General features: G+C 55.3%; 2 protein-coding genes and 1 long non-coding RNA gene across 5 annotated transcripts in view; 1 reads left to right on the top strand and 2 right to left on the bottom strand.

Moving 5' to 3' along the window:
- MVP (major vault protein) overlaps positions 1 to 9,621 on the top strand; it is a 33,304-nt gene extending 23,683 nt beyond the window's left edge. For all 3 annotated transcript variants that reach the window (XM_006752583.2, XM_015558484.1, XM_006752584.2), the window contains exons 8-15: positions 1,148 to 1,429; positions 2,039 to 2,277; positions 2,359 to 2,556; positions 4,429 to 4,815; positions 7,164 to 7,280; positions 7,636 to 7,762; positions 8,254 to 8,442; positions 9,365 to 9,621. In XM_006752583.2, the coding sequence (XP_006752646.1) occupies positions 1,148 to 1,429; positions 2,039 to 2,277; positions 2,359 to 2,556; positions 4,429 to 4,815; positions 7,164 to 7,280; positions 7,636 to 7,762; positions 8,254 to 8,442; positions 9,365 to 9,574 (1,749 nt within the window). In that variant the 3' untranslated portion in view covers positions 9,575 to 9,621. The remainder of the gene's footprint in view (positions 1 to 1,147; positions 1,430 to 2,038; positions 2,278 to 2,358; positions 2,557 to 4,428; positions 4,816 to 7,163; positions 7,281 to 7,635; positions 7,763 to 8,253; positions 8,443 to 9,364) is intronic.
- On the bottom strand, positions 414 to 1,140 carry LOC107181790. The gene is made up of 2 exons (XR_001512498.1): positions 879 to 1,140; positions 414 to 575 (listed from the first exon to the last, which is right to left on the bottom strand). It is a non-coding gene; the product is annotated as an uncharacterized LOC107181790 (long non-coding RNA).
- A 6,274-nt stretch (positions 9,622 to 15,895) lies between the features above and the next one.
- CDIPT (CDP-diacylglycerol--inositol 3-phosphatidyltransferase) lies at positions 15,896 to 19,068 on the bottom strand. Its single transcript, XM_006752582.2, has 6 exons — positions 19,009 to 19,068; positions 18,776 to 18,910; positions 17,922 to 18,075; positions 17,400 to 17,481; positions 17,002 to 17,083; positions 15,896 to 16,884 (listed from the first exon to the last, which is right to left on the bottom strand). The coding sequence occupies exons 1-6, from the start codon at positions 19,049 to 19,051 to the stop codon at positions 16,739 to 16,741; spliced, it is 642 nt and encodes a 213-aa protein (XP_006752645.1). The 5' UTR covers positions 19,052 to 19,068; the 3' UTR covers positions 15,896 to 16,738.
- Between the last annotated feature and the right edge of the window lie 6 nt (positions 19,069 to 19,074).

The raw sequence follows: 19,074 nt of genomic DNA, 5'->3' as shown, positions 1-19,074 counted from the left end.
GGGAGGACACAGGCCGGACTGAGGGACCCCACTCCCCCGAGTGCACAAATTTTTGTGCACCAGGCCTCTAGTATATATATAAAAGCCTAAGTGACTGTTTGACCTGTAGCTATAATGTGCACTGACCACCAGGGGGCAGACACTCAACACACAGGCATGGAAATTTGGAAGAGACTGATGAATCTGAGGGGAAGGGGGAGCGGGGAGGGTGGGAAAGTTCTTGCAGTCCAGGACCCCTTGGGGGATGTCAGACTGCTGGTTTCAGCCCGATCCCTGCAGGCCAGGCCGAGGGACCCCACCCGTGCACAAATCCGTGCATCAGACCTCTAGTTCAGCTATAAAAGGAAATGAACATGAACTAAAGTTCATGTACTGATGATCAGCATGCCACAACAGGCATAAAAGACCACATATTGTATGACTTCATTTTTATGAAATGTCCAGAATAGGTAAATCCGTAGAGACAGAAAATGGGTTGGTGGGGTGGATGGGGCAGCAACTGATCTAGGCACAGCGTTTCTTTCCAGGGTGATGAAAATGTTCTGGAAGTAGATTGTGGCGATGGTCGGACAACTCTGTGGCTATACTAAAACAACAGAATTACATACTTGAAATGGGTAAATTTTACAGCATGTAGATTATATATACAGAGGTGGGCAAAATAGGTTAATAATAATAATACAATAATTAATAAATATAAGAATAAACTTTCATGTACTCACAACTGTAAGCCTACTTTTGCCCACCCCTGCATATTTCTTAAAAAGGCAGCAGGCCAGATTTGGCCCAAAGACCAGAGATTGCCCATACCCAGGCTACACCATCCCAAGAAAACGAAACATAGGAGAAATGAGGAGTAACAATATGGTAATTCTTACCTGTTGAGCTTAAGAGGATTCAGGTGCTGACAATTCACAGAATCTTAAGGGCAGGTTCGACCAGCTGAGACCTGCAGGCATTGCAGAGCCTCAGGGTCCAGCTAACACTTCACGGTATCATAACAGGGGGTGGGGGGTGGGAAAAGTGCTCTGGGGGCTCCTGTCCTCAACAAGAGCCCAGGGGCTGGCAGAGGTGGCGCCATCAGAGCCCCCCCTCCCCTCCCCCCAGCCTGGGTGTGCCTGCTCCTGACCCCGTGTCTCCCCGCCAGGGAGAGAAGTCCTTTTTCCTCCAGCCGGGGGAGAGGCTGGAGCGAGGGATCCAGGACGTGTACGTGCTGTCGGAGCAGCAGGGGCTGCTGCTGAGGGCCCTGCAGCCCCTGGAGGAGGGGGAAGGTGAGGAGAAGGTTTCGCACAAGGCTGGCGACCACTGGCTCATCCGCGGCCCCCTGGAGTACGTGCCGTCTGCCATGGTGGAGGTGGTGGAGGAGCGCCAGGCCATCCCCCTGGACCAGAACGAGGGCATCTACGTGCAGGACATCAAGACAGGAAGGGTAACTGCCAAGGGCTGGACCTGTCACTGCGCTGGGCGAGGGGGAGGCTCATGGGCGAGGTGCCAGGTGCAGGCCGGAGGGGGCGTCAGTGGCACTGATAGCAGCTGAGCCACCGGCGGGCAGGTATGAGGGCTTCTGTGGAGTGTGTGCCTTTGCCTTCCCTTTGTCTTAAACATCTAACTTCACATGTTAGACACGCCCCCAGGGAGAAGGTGAGCCAGGGTTCAGGATGGGGACTCTGTCCCACTGCAGATCTCGCCCCTGGCGTCAAGGTCTGCCCGGGGTGGGCAGAGGAACAGTAAGAACCGACCTCCTCCCCCAGGCCCTTACCCTGATAGAGTCCTTCCTCTGACCCTCACCTGAAACCTTGACCTTGGTTTGACCTAGGACCACATCTCTGACCTCTCTCTCTAAGAGTCCAACCTACAAGTAGAGCTCAGAATCCAGGTAGTGTTAGTGTATGACATCAGTGACAGATGGCGGCTGTGAACGCAGCCTCATCCCAGAGACTGTTTAATGGCCGGGCCACTGCCCCGCCAGCTCTGCTCCCGCTGCTGGGTGGGTCTCCCCCCTGCACCTTCCCCGCAACCCCCTCCTTGTCCCCTGGAGGTGCGCGCGGTGATCGGAAGCACCTACATGCTGACGGAGGACGAGGTCCTGTGGGAGAAGGAGCTGCCTCCGGGGGTGGAGGAGCTGCTCAACAAGGGGCAGGACCCTCTGGCCGACAGAGGGAAGGAGGTGACCAAGGCGCTGCCCTCGGCTCCCCGGAACAAGACCCGCGTGGTCAGCTACCGCGTCCCACACAACGCGGCGGTGCAGGTGTACGACTACAGAGAGAAGAGAGCGCGGTGAGGGCCGGGCCGCGGGTGGCCGGCGGTGGCAGGCGGGCAATGAGGCTCTGTGTGTCTCACTCCCGCCTCCCTCTGCAGCGTGGTATTTGGGCCGGAGCTGGTGTCGCTGGGTCCTGAGGAGCAGTTCACAGTGTTGTCCCTCTCGGCCGGGCGGCCCAAGCGTCCCCACGCCCGCCGAGCGCTCTGCCTGCTGCTCGGGCCTGACTTCTTCACGGATGTCATCACCATCGAGACCGCAGACCATGCCCGGCTGCAGCTGCAGCTCGCGTACAACTGGTAAGGGGCAGGCGGGCTGGGGTGGGGGCGACGGGGTGGGCAACGGCGGCTTCTGCGGGAGCAGTCCCAGCAGAGCCCTGAGAACGAAAGACGCCTCCTTCAAGTGCTGGGCTGAGAATGAGGCTGAGTGCCTGACCCTGCCGTGGTCAAGAGGGACATGCAGGGGTTCCCCAAACTCATCTGATGCCCCCGTGGAATGACAGGGAAGGTGTGGGCTCCCCTCCTGGGAGCAGGGGTTTGAGCACCTGATTGGAGGATGCTCCGGGCTCATATTGAGCCACACAACTGCAAGGCTATCGGAAGATCTATCAGACACAACGGCAGGAGTGGCTGTGTGGGCAGATAGTCAAGAGTATGTGCTCTGGGGCCAACCACCTGGGTCCGCGTCCCAGCCCTGCCATCTGCTGGCTGTGGCTCTGAGCCAGTGACTTGACACTTCCCTCAGTTCCCCCATCTGTCAAATGAGGGTGACACATGACCATCAGTTTCACTCCAAAGGGCCACGGGTAGGTTCCCTGGGTTGCAGGTTTGATCCCCGGCCCCGGTTGGGTGCATGGGGGAGGCAACCGATCGATTAGTCTCTCTCATATTGATGCTTCTCTCTCTCCCCCTCCCTCCCTTCTACTCTCGTTACAATCAATGGAAGAAATATCCTCAGATGAGGATTAACAAAAATAAACAAAATGTCACAAGCTGATGAAAGGATGCAATGAGCATCAGAACAATGCCCTAGCCGAACTGGTTTGGCTCAATGGATAGAGCGTCGGCCTGCGGACTGAAGGGTCCCAGGTTCGATTCCGGTCAAGGGCATGTACCTTGGTTGCGGGCACATCCCCCATAAGGGGCGTGCAGGAGGCAGCTGATCGATTTCTCTCATTGATGTTTCTAACTCTCTATCCCTCTCCCTTCTTCTCTGTAAAAAATCAATAAAATATATTTTTTTAAAAAAGAATAATGCCTTGGACATCAAGCATGTCAAACTCGCGGGCCGCGGGCCTCATTTGTTTGGTGTTAGCCTTTGAGTTTGACAGGCTTGCTGTACACAGTGAGGGATCACATGGCAGCTGCTGGAGATGGAGAAGATAAGCCACACCTAGAAGCAATGCCCTGCTACTCCCAAGGAGGTGTTCTTTTTTAAAATATATATATTTTTTTATTGATGTCAGAGAGGAAGGGAGAGGGGGAGAGAGAAACACCAATGATGAGAGAGAATCATCGATCGACTGCCTCCTGTACGCCCCCTACTGGGGATCGAGCCCTCAACCCAGGCATGTGCCCTTGAACCCAGGACCCTTCAGTCTGCAGGCCGATGCTCTAGCCACTGAGCCAAACCAGCCAGGGCTCAGGGAGGTGTTCTTTACCTCTCGGCTGAGTGGCCGGGCCCTGATGAGGCGCTGATGTCTTTGGCTGCTAGAGCATGACCGCTAAGAGCATAGACCAGTGATGGCAAACCTTTTGAGCTCGGCGTGTCAGCATTTTGAAAAACCCTCACTTATCTCTGGTGCCGTGTCACATATAGAAATTTTTTGATATTTGCAACCATAGTAAAACAAAGACTTATATTTTTGATATTTATTTTATATATTTAAATGCCATTTAACAAAGAAAAATCAACCAAAAAAAATGAGTTCGCGTGTCACCTCTGACACGTGTGTCAGAGGTTCGCCATCACTGACCTAGAGTGACTGAGAGAATGAGACGGGAACACGGTAAGGTTCTTGGGACTTCACTGGCACATGGTGCACCCTGATCAGCATTCTCTATCCTGAATGACCCCGCCCAGCCAGGAGGGTGGTGTCAGAGTCCCATGTGGAGGTGAGAGGTGTTTCCTGGAGGAAAATGCTTCCCTGTCCTGGGCCCCTTTGCTCACAGGCACTTTGAGCTGAGTGACCGGAAGGACCCCCAGGAGGCGGCTAAGCTCTTCTCCGTGCCTGACTTCGTGGGTGACGCCTGCAAGGCCATAGCGTCCCGGGTGCGGGGGGCCGTGGCCTCGGTCACCTTCGATGACTTCCACAAGAACTCGGCCCGCATCATCCGCACGGCCGTCTTCGGCTTCGAGACTCGGGAGCCCCAGGGGACCGATGCCGAGACGCTGCTGCAGCCCCGGGACCGGGCCGTCTTCCCCCAGAACGGCCTGGTGATCAGCAGCGTGGACGTGCAGTCGGTGGAGCCTGTGGACCAGAGGACCCGGGACGCCCTGCAGCGCAGCGTCCAGCTGGCCATCGAGATCACCACCAACTCCCAGGAGGCAGCTGCCAAGTGAGTGAGGGCCGCCGCCCACAGCGCCTCCCCTGGCCAGACCTTTCCAGGGGCTCCATCTCCAGCCCCCTGCTGGGCCCTGCAGACCATGGCGTCCCCGGATGGTCAGTCTGCTGGTGTCCCGTGGGTAAGACGGCGGGGTCCACTTAGAGTGTGACCAGATGCCACCCTGCTCCTGTGGCTTCTCACCTTGCTTGTGCCAGAACCAAACTCATTTCTGCGCTCTTGCAGGCACTCTGAGTGCAGCCCTGGTCCCCCCCACCCCAGCCCTCACCTTCCAGCCTTCTCCCCAGGCTCCAGGCCCACCAGCTCCTTTCTTTGTTTTGTTTTTGTTAGTTTTAGTTTTTTAAAAATTTTTATTGTTAAGTGTTTTCTGGAGCATTGAGAGGTGCAAATAAGTACCTAGTAAAGGGATCTGAACCATTCTTATAACATCACTAGAGGTCCGGTGCATGTATTCATGCACCAGTGGGATCCCTCAGCCTGGCCTGAGCACTCTCACAATCGGGACCCCGCGGGGAATGTTGGACTGCCAATTTCAGCTGATCCCTACAAGCTAGGCTGAGGAACCCCACTGGTGCACAAATCCGTGATAGGTAATGCATATATGCATATAAGAGCTTTGGTTAATCTAGGAGATTCATCAGTTCCATGTTTCCAGGCCTCTGGTTCTATTTTATTCTTCAGTTTATTTTGTTCATTAGATTTCTTGTTCATTTATTTTGATTTTTAGATTTGATTGTTGATATGTATTTATTGTCATTTTATTGTTCACATTTTCTATCTCTTCTTCCTCTTCTTAAAGAATACCCTTCAACATTTCATGTAATACTGGTTTGGTGGTGATGAACTCCTTTAGCTTTTTCTTGTCTGTGAAGCTCTTTATCTGACCTTCAATTCTAAATGAGAGCTTTGCTGGGTAGAGTAATCTTGGTTGTAGGTCCTTGCTTTCCATCACTTTGAATTTTTCTTGCTACTTTCTTCTGGCCTGCAAAGTTTCTGTTGAGAAATCAGCTGACAGTCATATGGGCCCTTGTTCCCTTGTAAGTAGGTAACTGCTTTTCTCTTGCTACCTTCAATATTCTGTCTTTAACGCTTGGCATTTTAATTATGATGTGTCTTGGTGTGGTCCTCTTTGGATTCCTTTTGTTTGGGGTTCTCTGCGCTTCCTGGACTTGTAGGTCTATTTCTTTCACCAGGTAGGGGAAGTTTTCTGTCATTATTTCTTCAAATAGGTTTTTAATATCTTGCTCTCGCTCCTCTCCTGGCACCCCCATAATGCAAATGTCGGTACACATGATGTCCCAGAGGCTCCTTACACTATCTTCATATTTTTGGATTCTTTTTTCTTTTTGCTCTTCTGATGGGGTGTTTTTGCTTCCTTATATTCCAAATCATTGATTTGATTCTCTGAATCCTCTACCGTTGAATCCCTGTAAGTCATTTAATTAGTGTGTGCTTAATTTCTGACTGGTCCTTTTTCATGTCTTTGAAAGTCTCACTCAGTCCCTTGAAGCTCTCATTAAGGTCCTTGAGCATCCTTATAACCATTGTTTTGAACTCTGTATCTAGTACTTTGCTTACTTCCATTTCACATAGTTCTTTTTCTGGAAATTTCTTCCATTCTTTCATTTGTGACATGTTTCTTTGTCTCCGCATTTTGGTGCTTCCCTGTGTTTGTTTCTGTGTATTAGGTGGAGCTATTATGTCTCCTGGAATTGGCAGAGTGGCCTTGCGTAGTAGGTGTCCTGTAGGGCCCAGTGGCTCAGCCTCCCCAGTCGCCTGAGCTGGGCACTCCAGGTGCACCCCTGTGTGGGCTGTGTGCACAGTCTTGCTGTAGGTGAGCCTTGATTGCTGTTGGCATCACACCACCAGTTCCTTTCTCTCTTCAAATGCACGGTTGAGCTGAAGGCCCTCTGCACGGGCTGCTCCCTGTTCCCAGGGTCCGCCCCTTGGGAGTTGCAGGACAGGCCCCTCCTCAGGCCTCAGCCCGAAGGTCCCCTCCTTGGAGAGCCCGTGGCTCTCTACCCCAACCGCAGCGGCACCCCCTTCACCAAGTCGCCACGGTGTCCTCACTGTCAGGGAACGGGCCGTTGTCTGGAATCGTCCTCCTTTACTTGTTTCTTCCCCCTGGATGGTTCGCTGTCGGAAAGCAGGGCCTTGGTCATGACCGCATTCCCTCGAGCCCAGAATCATGCTGGGCTCGCAGTGCGCACATAGTCCTTCTGTTTCGTGCTGGGTGCCTCCCAACGGGCCAGGTTCTGTCCCACGCAGATCAGTGGTCCCTGCCCCTGGAGCTCTGTGCCAGCTCTGCCCACACCGGCATCTCTCTGCTCTCCCCCATCCAGGCACGAGGCTCAGAGACTGGAACAAGAAGCCCGTGGCCGGCTTGAGCGCCAGAAGATCTTGGACCAATCAGAAGCCGAGAAAGCGCGCCGGGAACTCTTGGAGCTGGAGGCTCTGAGGTGGGTCGGTAACCGAAGGAAGTCCTGACTGGGTAGCTCAGTTAGTTAGAGCATCGCCCCAGTACGCCAAGATGGCAGGTTCGAGCTCCAGTCCTGGCACATACCAGAATCAACCCACGGGTGCATGAACAAGTGGAACAATGCGTGATGTTTCTCTCTGTATATATATATTTAAAAAGATCAATATTTTAAAAAAAGAACTCAAAGAAAAGATGGCCTGCTGAGGGTTCTGACAAAGCAGCTGGTGGGGGGAGTCGGGGTGTTTGTGAAAGTGGCTGCAGCACAGGTCAGAGCTGGAGGAGCGCAGGGCAGGGCCGGGCTTCCTCTGGGTCTCACTGACTGTGGGTGCCCCCAGCACGGCCGTGGAGAGCACCGGGACCGCCAAGGCGGAGGCGGAGTCCCGCGCAGAGGCGGCACGCATCGAGGGACATGGCTCCGTGCTGCAGGCCAAGCTGAAAGCAGAGGCCTTGGCCATTGAGACGGTGAGTGGGGGAGGTGCCCCTGGAAGGGTGTGGCCTGCTGTCCCTGCCGCCGAGTGGGATGCCAAGTGCCCTAATATTCAGCTCTACTCACATGTTTGTGGTTTATAAAGTCCCTTGTCCTCTATCCATTCACTTCCTACCTGCCTGGAAGACACAGATGATTCTTATACTCATCTTCCGTGTGATATGCGCTCGAACATTGGGCAGTTTTGTTCCAGGTATTGCATATGTTTTACATGCATGATCTTACTTAATGTTCAAAAGCCCATGAAGGTAGGTATGGTTGCATTTACAGATGAGGGGACTGAGGCTTGGATTAGGGGCCTCCCATGGGTCACTATCTAAAAGGTGGCATCGTCAGGATTCACACTTGAGTAAGTTTACAATCCCCTCTCCCACCTCAGTTCCCTCAGGCTCGCTGGCCAGGTGACTTGCTGGACCGTCCCTGGGGGCCCACGTGATTGACAGAATGCTGGGTTTTCCCCTTTCAGGAGGCTGAGCTCCAGCGGGTAAAGAAGGTACGAGAACTAGAACTGGCTTATGCCCGGTCCCAGCTGGAGCTGGAGGTGAACAAGGCCAATCAGCTGGCTGAGGTGGAGGTGAAGAAGTTCAAGCAGATGACGGAGGCCCTGGGCCCCAGCACCATCAGGGACCTCGCCATTGCAGGGCCAGAGATGCAGGTGAGAGTGTGGGGAGGGGCGTGTGTGTGTCTTGGGGCCATACTGGGAACCAAGACGGCAGAGCCGGGAGGCAAATACAACATCTAGAGCAGCGGTTCTCAACCTGTGGGTTGTGACCCCTTTGGCGGTCGAACGACCCTTTCACAGGGGTCGCCTAAGACCATCCTGCATATCAGATATTTACATGACAATTCATAACAGTAGCAACATTGCAGTTATGAAGGAGCAACGAAAATAGTGTTATGGTTGGGTCACAACATGAGGAACTGTATTTAAAGGGCCAGAAGGTTGAGAACCACTGACTAGAGAGCAGTTGAGGGTGGAGGGGTGAGGTGAGGGAGTGGTGGAACTGTCCCTGTATCCCAGGTCCTGACCTGTGTCATTTGAGCATGGTGTCATACTGGGCACTGCACTAGACGCAGCAGTGGACAGGAGCTCCTGGGGGCACAATAAACAGATGGGACATCCGTGTGACAAGTGCTTCAAAGAAAGTCACGTGGGTGATACCGTGAAAGGGGAGGTGACATTTCAAACTAGTTGGTCTAAGAAAGGTCACCTGAGCACTATGCACAGTTGACAAGAGCTTCCAGGAGAGGGTCCAAGTGCAAAGACACGGGAGAATGAAACTTGCTGCATTTAAGGACCAGAGAGGCCTGGCGAGCGAAGGGTGGAATGGTGAGCTCCTGGGGGCAGCTGCGGGGACAGACCGGGCTTTCAGGCCTTCTGCGACCCCAGGATGAGGGCGATGTGACTCAGGCCCCGCCGAGGCCCCTCGCCGATCACTGACTGAGCCTATGAGGACGGCTTGGGGGGCAGTTCAGTGTCCGATGAGTGGGTGGTAGCCGCCCTAGAGAAGCGGCCAAGGGGACAAGAGAAGGGACCGGGGTCTGACTCTGTCTTCCCACCCTCCGGCTCCCTCCAGGTAAAACTGCTTCAGAGCCTGGGACTGAAATCGACCCTCATCACTGACGGCTCCACTCCTATCAACCTCTTCAGCACAGCCTTGGGTCTGCTGGGGCTGGGGTCCGAGGCCCAGCCGTCAGCCAAAAAGGCGGCCGGGGCTCCTGGCCCCGAAGAACACTTGCTTCTCCATTCCTCTCAAGTTCTTGGGAGCAAACACACCGTGCCTTAGCGCCGTACAGCGTCGACAAATAAAACATACACTTCTGGGCATTGAAACCCTTGTCTCGTCTGTGTCACCGGGGAGCTTAATGCGAAGGTGGGCAGGGGAGGAGGGGCAGCGAAGACCTGACATCTTGAGGTAGTTGGAGACTACCCCATGAATAACGTGGAGAGGAGACGGAGGCCAGGGAACCCTAACCCACAGTCACACTGACAGACGTGGCCCCAAAGTCCTACTCTTCAGCCAGACTTCCTCCTGGCAGCAGCTTGCCTTCGCCTGCAGGTGGGAGATGCCCCAGGTGAGAGGACGGGGCCTGCCCTGGCAGCGTCTGCCCATTCCTCCAGGACCCCAGCTGCAGGTGCATGCGCCCGCCCTCAGCACGTGGGCGGCTCCTTTGGCGCCACCTGCTGGTCACACCTGGCAGGCCGTGCGCACTGCGCCTGTGCAGTCGTCCCTGTCAGCGGGGAGGAGAATCCTGCGCAGGGCGGGTAGGACCTGGAGCGCCCCCCTGGGTTTCCAGTGTGGGCTCTTCGAGGGCATCGTGGGAGGAGTGTCTCCTGCCCCTCCCCCAGGACTGTCTGAGGGAGGGGCCCAGGTGCCATCCGTGTGGGCACCTGTGGAGGCTGCAGGGTGACCGTCCCTTCAGCCTGGCCTCCGCGGAGGAAGCAGGAGATCCCAGGGCGGAGAGACGCTTGGGTTTGCTGGCTGTGTGGCCAGAGGGGACGAGTCAGCCTCTTGATCTCCTATCTGTGATGGGCCAGCAAGTCCGCTATCGAGCGGGGCTGCAGTTTTGTTCGTTTTTAGGGTCTTTATTCTCCCCCATCGCCCCCCGCCCCCCGCGGGGCCTGACCCCAGGAGCCTTGCCCCTTTCCAAGTCGAGTTACATTTGTGTGGCCAGTGGCTCCACTCAGGTCTGAGCTGGTGGAGGCCGGGGGCTCTGTTTAGCCCTCAGCACTGGGTGGAGCTGGCTCAGCCCCTTCCCCTCTGCTTCCTCCCAGCCCTCCTCCACGTCCCTTGGGCGGGTGATGCATTTAAAGCTCTTCCCCTGGTGCCTGGCGCGTGGTAAGGGATGTCAGCACTGTTCACTGCCGGGGCCTCGGGTGGGCGACAGCAGGCGAGGTCATGGTGGGGGCATGCCTCCTTCCCATCGCAGCCACCTGCTCCTATGGCCATCTCTACCTCTCAACCCTCCACGCCTGCCACTTCTCCCTCGCCTGCCAGCAACCAGTCCTCCAACTCAAGGCTCCGGTGACCTTGACCCTGTCCATGTCATTCACTCACTCAAAACCTCCCTTAACCCCCCACCTCTCTCCTCCCAGGTGATACTTAGTGGGAAAGCCCCACCCCACGCTGACCAGCTGTGTGTTGCTGGAAGGGGAACACCCACATACCCACACACTGACGCATCTCATGTTAAAGTCATGGCAACAAATCTCGAGGAGACCTAGTGCCCGCCCTCTGAATACACGTCTTGAGCTTGTGCTAGATCCCCTCCAGGACACCTCCTCACACCCCTCTCCTCTCCACCTCCCCCACAGCCCTGCCCACTTTCTCTCACCTCTTTGGGAAAATACAAGTAACTTGGGCAGGAAGGCCGGCCCCTCCCCAGCAAATCTCCGCTCTCCCTCCTATTCCCAAGGCAGGCAGCGCCTCCCCTGGGCTCTAGGTCCCACCGATCTCAAGTCCTGAGTGCACTCCTGCCACCTGTTCTCCTCCCCTGGATCGCTGTCACCAGCCAAACATGCTCCACTCTCTTCCTTGTAGAACCAAAGTGAACTCTCCCTTGGCCCCACATTCCTTCCAGCTGCCACCCGCCTTCATGTTCCCTTCACAGCCAAATTCCTGTTTCCAGTCCCCACTCTCATTATCCCTCAAGCCACGCCAGTTAGCTCTTGTCTCCGCCCCATGCTCCATGGAAACAGCTCAGATCAGCATTGCCGATGACGTCCCCGCCGCTAGCCCGGGGTAGGTTCTCCGCGTCCACCCCTCTCCCACCCGGTTCCCGTGATGCCGCCTACCCCACCTTTCCCACCTCACTGGCCGCTCCCCAGCTGCCTGGGGCGGCTCCCCTTCCTCTGCTCAGGACAGATCATGAGTCACCCTGGACCCTGCTCCCTGACTCAGCCTCTTTCTCAGCCACTGACTCCAAAACCATCTCGCCATCTCGGGTCTCACCCTGAGGTCTGGGCTGATTTCCATGGATGACTTCCTTGATGTCTCCATTGGCGATCAGGCTTGACCACATGACTTGCTCTGGCCAATGAAACTCAAGGGGGAGTGACATCACCATCCTCTTTTCCCTTTTCTGTGGTGACCAGCAATATCCCATGTAGAGGCTGCTCCATCAGCCTGGGTCCCAGAGAGAAAATGGCAAGAAGGAGAGGCACATCTCACCCACAGTAAACATGCAGCAGGAGCAAGAAATAATATTTGCTGTATTACATCACTGAGATCTGGGGGGTGGGGTTAATACGGCGGTACAATCTAGCTTACCCTGACTGCTATAGGGTGTCCCAAAATTCACGCAAGATTTGCAATTTGCACCCTATACACGCAGCTCACCAAGCTGTGAGATACTATAAGGCAGGAGAGGAAGCTGGTCCTTAAACTGTGTGCATGAGGATGGGCTCAGCATGGATGGTATGATGTCAAATCTTGCGTGAATTTTGGGGCACCCTATACATGCAGCTCACCAAGCTGTGAGATACTACAAGGCAGGAGAGGAAGCTGGTCTTTAAACTGTGTGCATGAGGATGGGCTCAGCATGGATGGTATGATGAAGCAGACAGGATCTACCTCAGTGACAGGAAAATGGGCCTTGATGGAAATGCAGTGGAGTTACGGCTCACACTGGAGCCAGGGAAAGCAGACAGGATCTACCTCAGTGACAGGAAAACAGGCCTTGATGGAAATGCAGTGGAGTTATGGCACTGGAGCCAGAGACTTTTTAAAAATATACATTTTATTGATTTTTTACAGAGAGGAAGGGAGAGAGAGAGTTAGAAACATCGATCAGCTGCCTCCTACACACCTCCTACTAGGGATGTGCCCGCAACCAAGGTACATGCCCTTGACCGGAATGGAACCTGGGACCTTTCAGTCCGCAGGCCGACGCTCTAGCCACTGAGCCAAACCGGTCAGGGCTGGAGCCAGATTCTAAGTCAGTCCCTGGTACCAAATTTATCCTTGAAGGTCCCCTAAACAGCCCATCGAACACAGAACAGCACAGCCTGTTTTCCTCCAGCAGCGGAGCACAGGGCTTTTCTGGGTTGAATACCAGATGGAGCAATGGGATTGTGTAAGGGCCCCTTGGAAACGCAAATCCTGTCTTTAAAGAGCAAGATCACATTCAGCGCGGCAAGGTGTGGTTTACCAAGTCCTCTTTCTCTTCTTCCTAAGCGCACAGCTCCTCTCTATTTCCCAGCGTCCCTTGCACGCAGCCATGGCCCATGACTGAGTCTGTAGCTCGTGGAACTCAAGTGGAAGTGGTATGTGCCCATTCCCTGCCTCCCCAGCAAGCAGCCCGTGCACCCCCAGGCGCACCCCCTTCTGCCCATGGGAGCAAGCAGAGGCCCCACATCTCTGTGTCTGGGGGGCTACTTCACCATTAGGAGCACCTGATTGGGGCTTAACGTACGTTAAAAATAAACTATGGTGTTTGAGCCACTGTACATCCTGAGGTCAATGCAGCAGCTCAGGCCCTTTACCCATCACAGTATGAGAGGCAGGAGGAGACTCAAGACCCCCTGAGGGAACCTCTCAGAGGCAGAGCCCAGTGAGTGGTGAGCACGGTGGTTCTTCATTCAGGCTAAAAGCGTGTAGCTGAATCCAGGAAGTGACTGCTGCACTTATCCTAACCCATCCGGGCTGCTGTCACAAAGTCCCACAGACTGGGTGGTGCATAAGCTACAGAAATGTATTTCTCCCGGTTGTGACGGCTGCAAGTCCAGGATTAAGGCACCAGCAGGTCACGTTCTGGTGACGCCCCTCTTCCTATCACAGCCAGTGCCTTCTAGCTGTGTCCACGGGTCTCTTTTATCAGGGGCGCTAACCCCATCCATGAGGGCCTGTGACCTAATCACGTCCTAAAGGCCCCACCTCCAAACACCGTCACACAGGGCACTGGGTTTCCACGCATGAATGTTGCAAACACACGTTCAGACCATAGCAATACGCTAGTATAAGTGACTCCACCACGTTCCCCAGGTGACTCCAATTCAGCCGAGACGACCCTCCTCCGGGCGGTCCCAGGTGGCCCGAGGCTGCACACACAGGCTCCTCCTCCACAGGTTCCTCCTGAGCTTAGACGAGTCGCTGGATATGGGACCAAAGGCACCACGCTGTCCTCAGGCCTTGGCCCATATTCTATTGAGTGGGAGATGCTCACCCTCTTGCCCAACGCTCCCTCGCCTTTTTCAGGTCAGTAGCTGGATTTACGTAGTTAGACGCCTGACGTTACTACAAAAGGTTAGGGCCCAAGATCCAGGGCCATCCAGGGACAGAGGGCTCGAGGGCTCATTGGCTGGAGGAGTTGACGCAGGAAGGATGAAGGAATTCTCACACCTTGACTGACAGGGCCAGGCCAGGTAGGAGGACACCTGCGGAGCTGAAGGGGCCGCTCAGCTTGTGACTGTCTTCCTCGAGTGTAAATGTGTCCCTGTCGCCGTGCTAACACTCCTACAGGTGCCCCCCGGAGAGTCCAGGCGACTTACTGCAGCGTTGCTCCCACGGCGCGACCTGATTAAACAAGTGATGGGTCCTACACCACCATTAAGAAGACCACTCGTTGGACTGCTGTGTGTGCGGATGGGAAGGCTCCGCAGCCAAGCCAGCCAGCCTGGCCGCCTCCTCAGGACCTTTCCTTTGTGGAAAAGGCTTGTTGTATAGCTTAGGACACACTACAGTGTAGGCATCAGTTCAAGTAGAATAATACAAGTCAAAAGCACCTGGAGCAGGGGTAGCTCGTTAGCAGAACAGCGTATATAAAATATTTTAAGACATATGTGTAAGGGTGCGTTTAGACAGGTACATAGCAATGAGTGGCAGTGGTCGCCTCTGGAAGGACCTAGCCAGTTGCCTTCATCACCCTTTGAAAAGTTGATTTTGAGAGAGAGGGACATGGCAAGGGAGAAAGAGAAACATCTGTGTGAGAGCATGCCCCCTACCGGGGATCGAGCCCACGATCTGGGCATGTGTCCTAATCAGGAATCAAACCAGCAACCTTTTTTATTTTTATTTTTTATTGATTTCAGAGAGGAAGAGGGAGAAAGATAGAAACATCAATGATGAGAATCATTGATCAGCTGCCTCCTGCACACCCCCTACTAGGGATTGAGCCCATAACCCTGGCATGTGCCCTTGACTGGAATTGAACCTGGGACCCTCAGTCCGCAAGCCGACGCTCTATCCACTGAGCCAAACCGGCTAGGGCAAACCAGCAACCTTTTGATGGTGCACAGGGAGATGCCCAATCAACTGAGACACACCAGCCAGGGCTCATCATTCTTTTTTTTTTAGTCTGTAACCTAATTTTTTCCCCTGGTAATATTTTGCCTATTATTTTGAAAGATCACTTCAATGGCTCCATGTGGCCCTAGGATAATCCAAATGCCCTACTGAGCTCCTCAGGCCGCTGATGGCTCCCCCCAATTTCTCACTAGTTCTCCACCCCCAACCCCCAGCACATTTCAGCAACATGATCTCATCAGGTTCCATTTCCGAAACTAGCTCTCTGGCCTCTGTCCTCAGCTGAAAACCAGCCCTCTCCTGTCTTCTTCTGTCTACAAACCCGACCAGCTTCCCAAATTGCCCACACCCTTCACCAGCACCTACTTCACAGCACTGCCTACTCCTATTCCCCAACGAACACCTCCCTAATCCTCCCTAAACGCATGACCAGGTCCCCCGCTGGCCTGTGACCTCCGCTCAGCACACACCTGCTGAGTTTCAGCTCTCTGGACCTGTGGGCCCCCGGCTACGCTAGGATAAGAATAAAACGAGTAACAGCTGCAAACAACCCCAGCGCAGGCCGGCATATGGTAAGCTCAATATAGTTAAAAAAAACACACACAAAAAGCCAGTGCCGGACAGCAGAGAAAGCTCAGAGGGCAGAGATGGCTGCGTGGACAGATGCCCAGAACAATGCCTGCCATCCAGTAGGTGCCCAAAAAACGTTTAAGAAGGAACAGTGATTCTCGACCTTCTCGGGAAGAACTGATCACTTGGAGATTATTAAAATTGCAGACTTCTGGGCCCATCCATAGAGACTCCAACTCTGGTTCAATGTTCTAGAAGCTGAATTAAAAGGAAAAAAAAATACCCCACAGGTGGTCTAAAGACTTCACTGAGAAACCAGCTGGTCCTTGTGAATATTTATTAAGCGGCTACAATAGGCCCGGCTCAGGTACATCTTCATGGGGGGATAGAGAAGGAGCAAGAAAAGTCCGTGCCCTTGTGGGGTTTACATTCTAGGGGCTAGAAAACACCAGGGACAGGAATAAATGCAGACAGCTCCTGACAGTGTCGGGGAGGAAATGAAGCAGGGGGGCAGGGCACATAGCCTGACCTTGGGCGGCAGGGAGGTCTCTGTGGAATGAGAGGAAGGACCTAGCCAGTCCACACGGAGGGAGAAGCAGCCCCAGGGACCTTCCTTCTTCCCCAAGCTCCCTCACCCAGGCCCCCGTCCTGGAGTATTTCACAGGGACGCAGGTCCAGGACAGTGAAGCCCCTTTGTTATCCAAGTTCTCAGGGCTGGGGCCGACGGGACAGAGGGAGCTGCAATGGGGAAGGATCCCGACGGCTCCTTGTGCCCAGCACAGGACCTGCAGGATTCCTCTGGCCGGGGGCAGAGTTCCGGTACCCCGCCCCGACCCCATCTCCCTCACACAGTGCCCTCCAGTCTCGGGCCAAGCCAGACCCCAGGGCTAAGCCAGCAGGGGTGACGGTGCCCAGCCCTAAGCCAGCCTCCTGGTGCCCGGGAAGCGCTGCCTGTGTGGGCGGGGTCGCCTGAGCATCCTTCCTGATTTGGAGCCGAGGGGTGGGACTGGCCTGACCCACTTCCAGCGGGTTGGACACATTAGGAAGACAGAGCCTGGATCTCCTCGGAGGAAGAGGGCAGCCTGTGACACAGGAGACTCCCAGGGCAGGGGGGCCGCAGGGGCTGGAATTCCGAGGTCACTTCTTCTTGGCGCGGTCAGCCGCATCCAGGGCAGCCATGTTGCGGGCGGCGGTGATCAGGTGGATGACGCTGATGAGGGACTTCAGCAAGGCGACAGGGGCGGTGACCCACAGTCCCAGTCGGAAAAGGCCCACAGAGCCGACTGGGGGAGGGAGCAGGGCAATGCTGAGAAGACGGGACGCGGGCGAGGGGGAGGGCCCACATCTCCCTGAGCAGGCCAGAACCCCCCCGCCCTCCAGCCCTGCCCCTCATCGCCTACCTAAAGGTCCCTCGGAGAAACTCAACAGGTAAAGGAGGCAGTAGAAGAGTTCATTTCCAGCACACAGGGTAAACAGCGCAGGCTGCACAAAGAGCAAACGGGCGGCTTAAACAAGAGGGCGGGGCAGTGTGCAAACCTCCCCCACCCCCAACACACACAGGAACCGGGGCCAATCTCTGTGAGGATGGGGAGCTGGAAGTGTCCTGGGGAAGTAAGGGAGTGGATGGCAGGGAGGAATAAAGAGTAACCGCAGGATATTACTTCTCTCTTCAAAAACCACCTACTGCCCAAACGATTCCAGGCCCTCCCACCCCCACACCTCAGCTTGCAGGGCTCTCCTCCCCTGGGACCAGGCACCGCCCAGGGTTTGAGTAAGTGAGGGGGGAGGAAATGCTCACTCGGGAGGTGTAGTAGATCCGAAGCACCCGGTTTCCCGACAGGTCGATCATCTTGTGACTTTCACTGCCGCGGACCACAGAACTTGGGGAGAAAGCAGAGGAATCCATGAGCATTCATTACCGCCGACACCCACCTAAGCCTTTCACAGCCACCACGAGGAGGGTCCTGGGATTGCCTCTGCTGTACCCAGGAGGACCTGGAGCCCAGCTGAGCACCAGTTTGGCCCAAAGCCACACGATTACCTAGTTGGGGACAAGGCAGCATTCAAATGCCACATTCAAAAGCCCCCGTTCCCGTTCCTAGGAGCCGTTAGCTATTTGGAAGCCTTGACTATCCGATCAGAAGCGTTTTAGGGATTGCTTAACCCAACTGTAAACAAAACTGAAGTTCACCCAGAGAGGACCTGCCATGGTTGTTCAAGGCAAGCTGAAAAGACCTCTCAGAAGCCTGAAGCCATCCCAGACACCCTCCGGCCGTCTCACCCCTCCCTTCAGCAGGCCAGCACCCCCAGAGCTGCAGACCTGTGGAGGTGCAGCCAGTGGCTGGCCACATCCAGGCTCATGCTGAGCTGGAAGAGCAGGGTGGCACGAGGGTAGAGCAGGGCCAGGTTGACCAGCAGGCACATGGTGGCGCAGCGGTCGGTCAGCATGTCCAGCATGGCCCCAAACCGGGTCCCTGAAAAACGGGGGCTGTGAGTTGGGAGGAAACTGTTTGGGGGCAGCGGATCGACAACAGGGGCCATAGGTGTGCATCGCTCTGATGCAAAGTGTAAAAGATGAAGAATGTCCACCATCCACTGCCTGGGAGGAAAGCAGGCTGCCCCACGGGTGCGAGGTCAACGGGCAAAGTCCACCATGACATGAAATGAGGAGGCATGGGAGTGTGGAGAGAGAGTGGAGATGGGGGGCAGGGTGGGGGTGAAAAAGCAAGTTTACAGGTAACTCATCAATCCCAGAACCAAGGGTCCAGGTGTAGGGGAAGTCTGGAGGTGGGCCTGGGGCAGAGACTCAGCCCTCCAGATGCCACCTCCCTTGCCCTGCACCGCCCTCTAGCAGGCCTCGGGGACCGGGATCGCTGTGCCGGGCACAGTAGCATCCAGGACACACCTGTTGGAGGACATTGACTCAAAGACCTCCGGCACTTCACTGCCCACCCAGTCTTGCTATGACACCCCCTCCCTATCAGTGGGTTCTCCCCGACAGCTCGCTTAAACCCCTTCTGCAAAACCAGGCCACGCAGTTCTGCTCGACAGAGATGAGAATGACAGCGTCCTTGGATCCCAGGGCACCTGCCCACCCTCAGGTCGCCAGGAGGCAGGAAAAGGGAGCAGCGGGTTGTTGTGCCTCAAGGTTGGCTGGGAGGAGTTGTCTGTCACCTTGATTAAGGATTCGCGCAGCGTATCCATCGAAAGCGTCCAGGAGTCCGCTCAGCAGGTAGAAGGAGGAGGCCGTGAGGGGGCAGCAGGGCATGAAGTAGAAAGAAATGATGGCGAAGACGATCCGGGCATAACCTTGGGATGGGACGGGGGAGACGGATGGGGCGGGATCAGGAGGGCTGCCCAAGGCCCCTCTCCCTGCGCTCCGGCCCGGCGCCGTGGGCAGCACTCACCAATTAGGTTAGGCACAAACAGGAAGATATTTTCGTTTGGCATCGCGGCGGCCCCCTTGCCGCCCC

The sequence above is a fragment of the Myotis davidii genome, unplaced genomic scaffold (genome assembly GCF_000327345.1).
Source record: "Myotis davidii unplaced genomic scaffold, ASM32734v1 scaffold1530, whole genome shotgun sequence".
NCBI classification, from domain to species: Eukaryota; Metazoa; Chordata; class Mammalia; order Chiroptera; family Vespertilionidae; genus Myotis; species Myotis davidii.
Note: the sequence above shows the minus strand (reverse complement) of the source record. Positions and strands in the feature narration are given on the sequence as shown.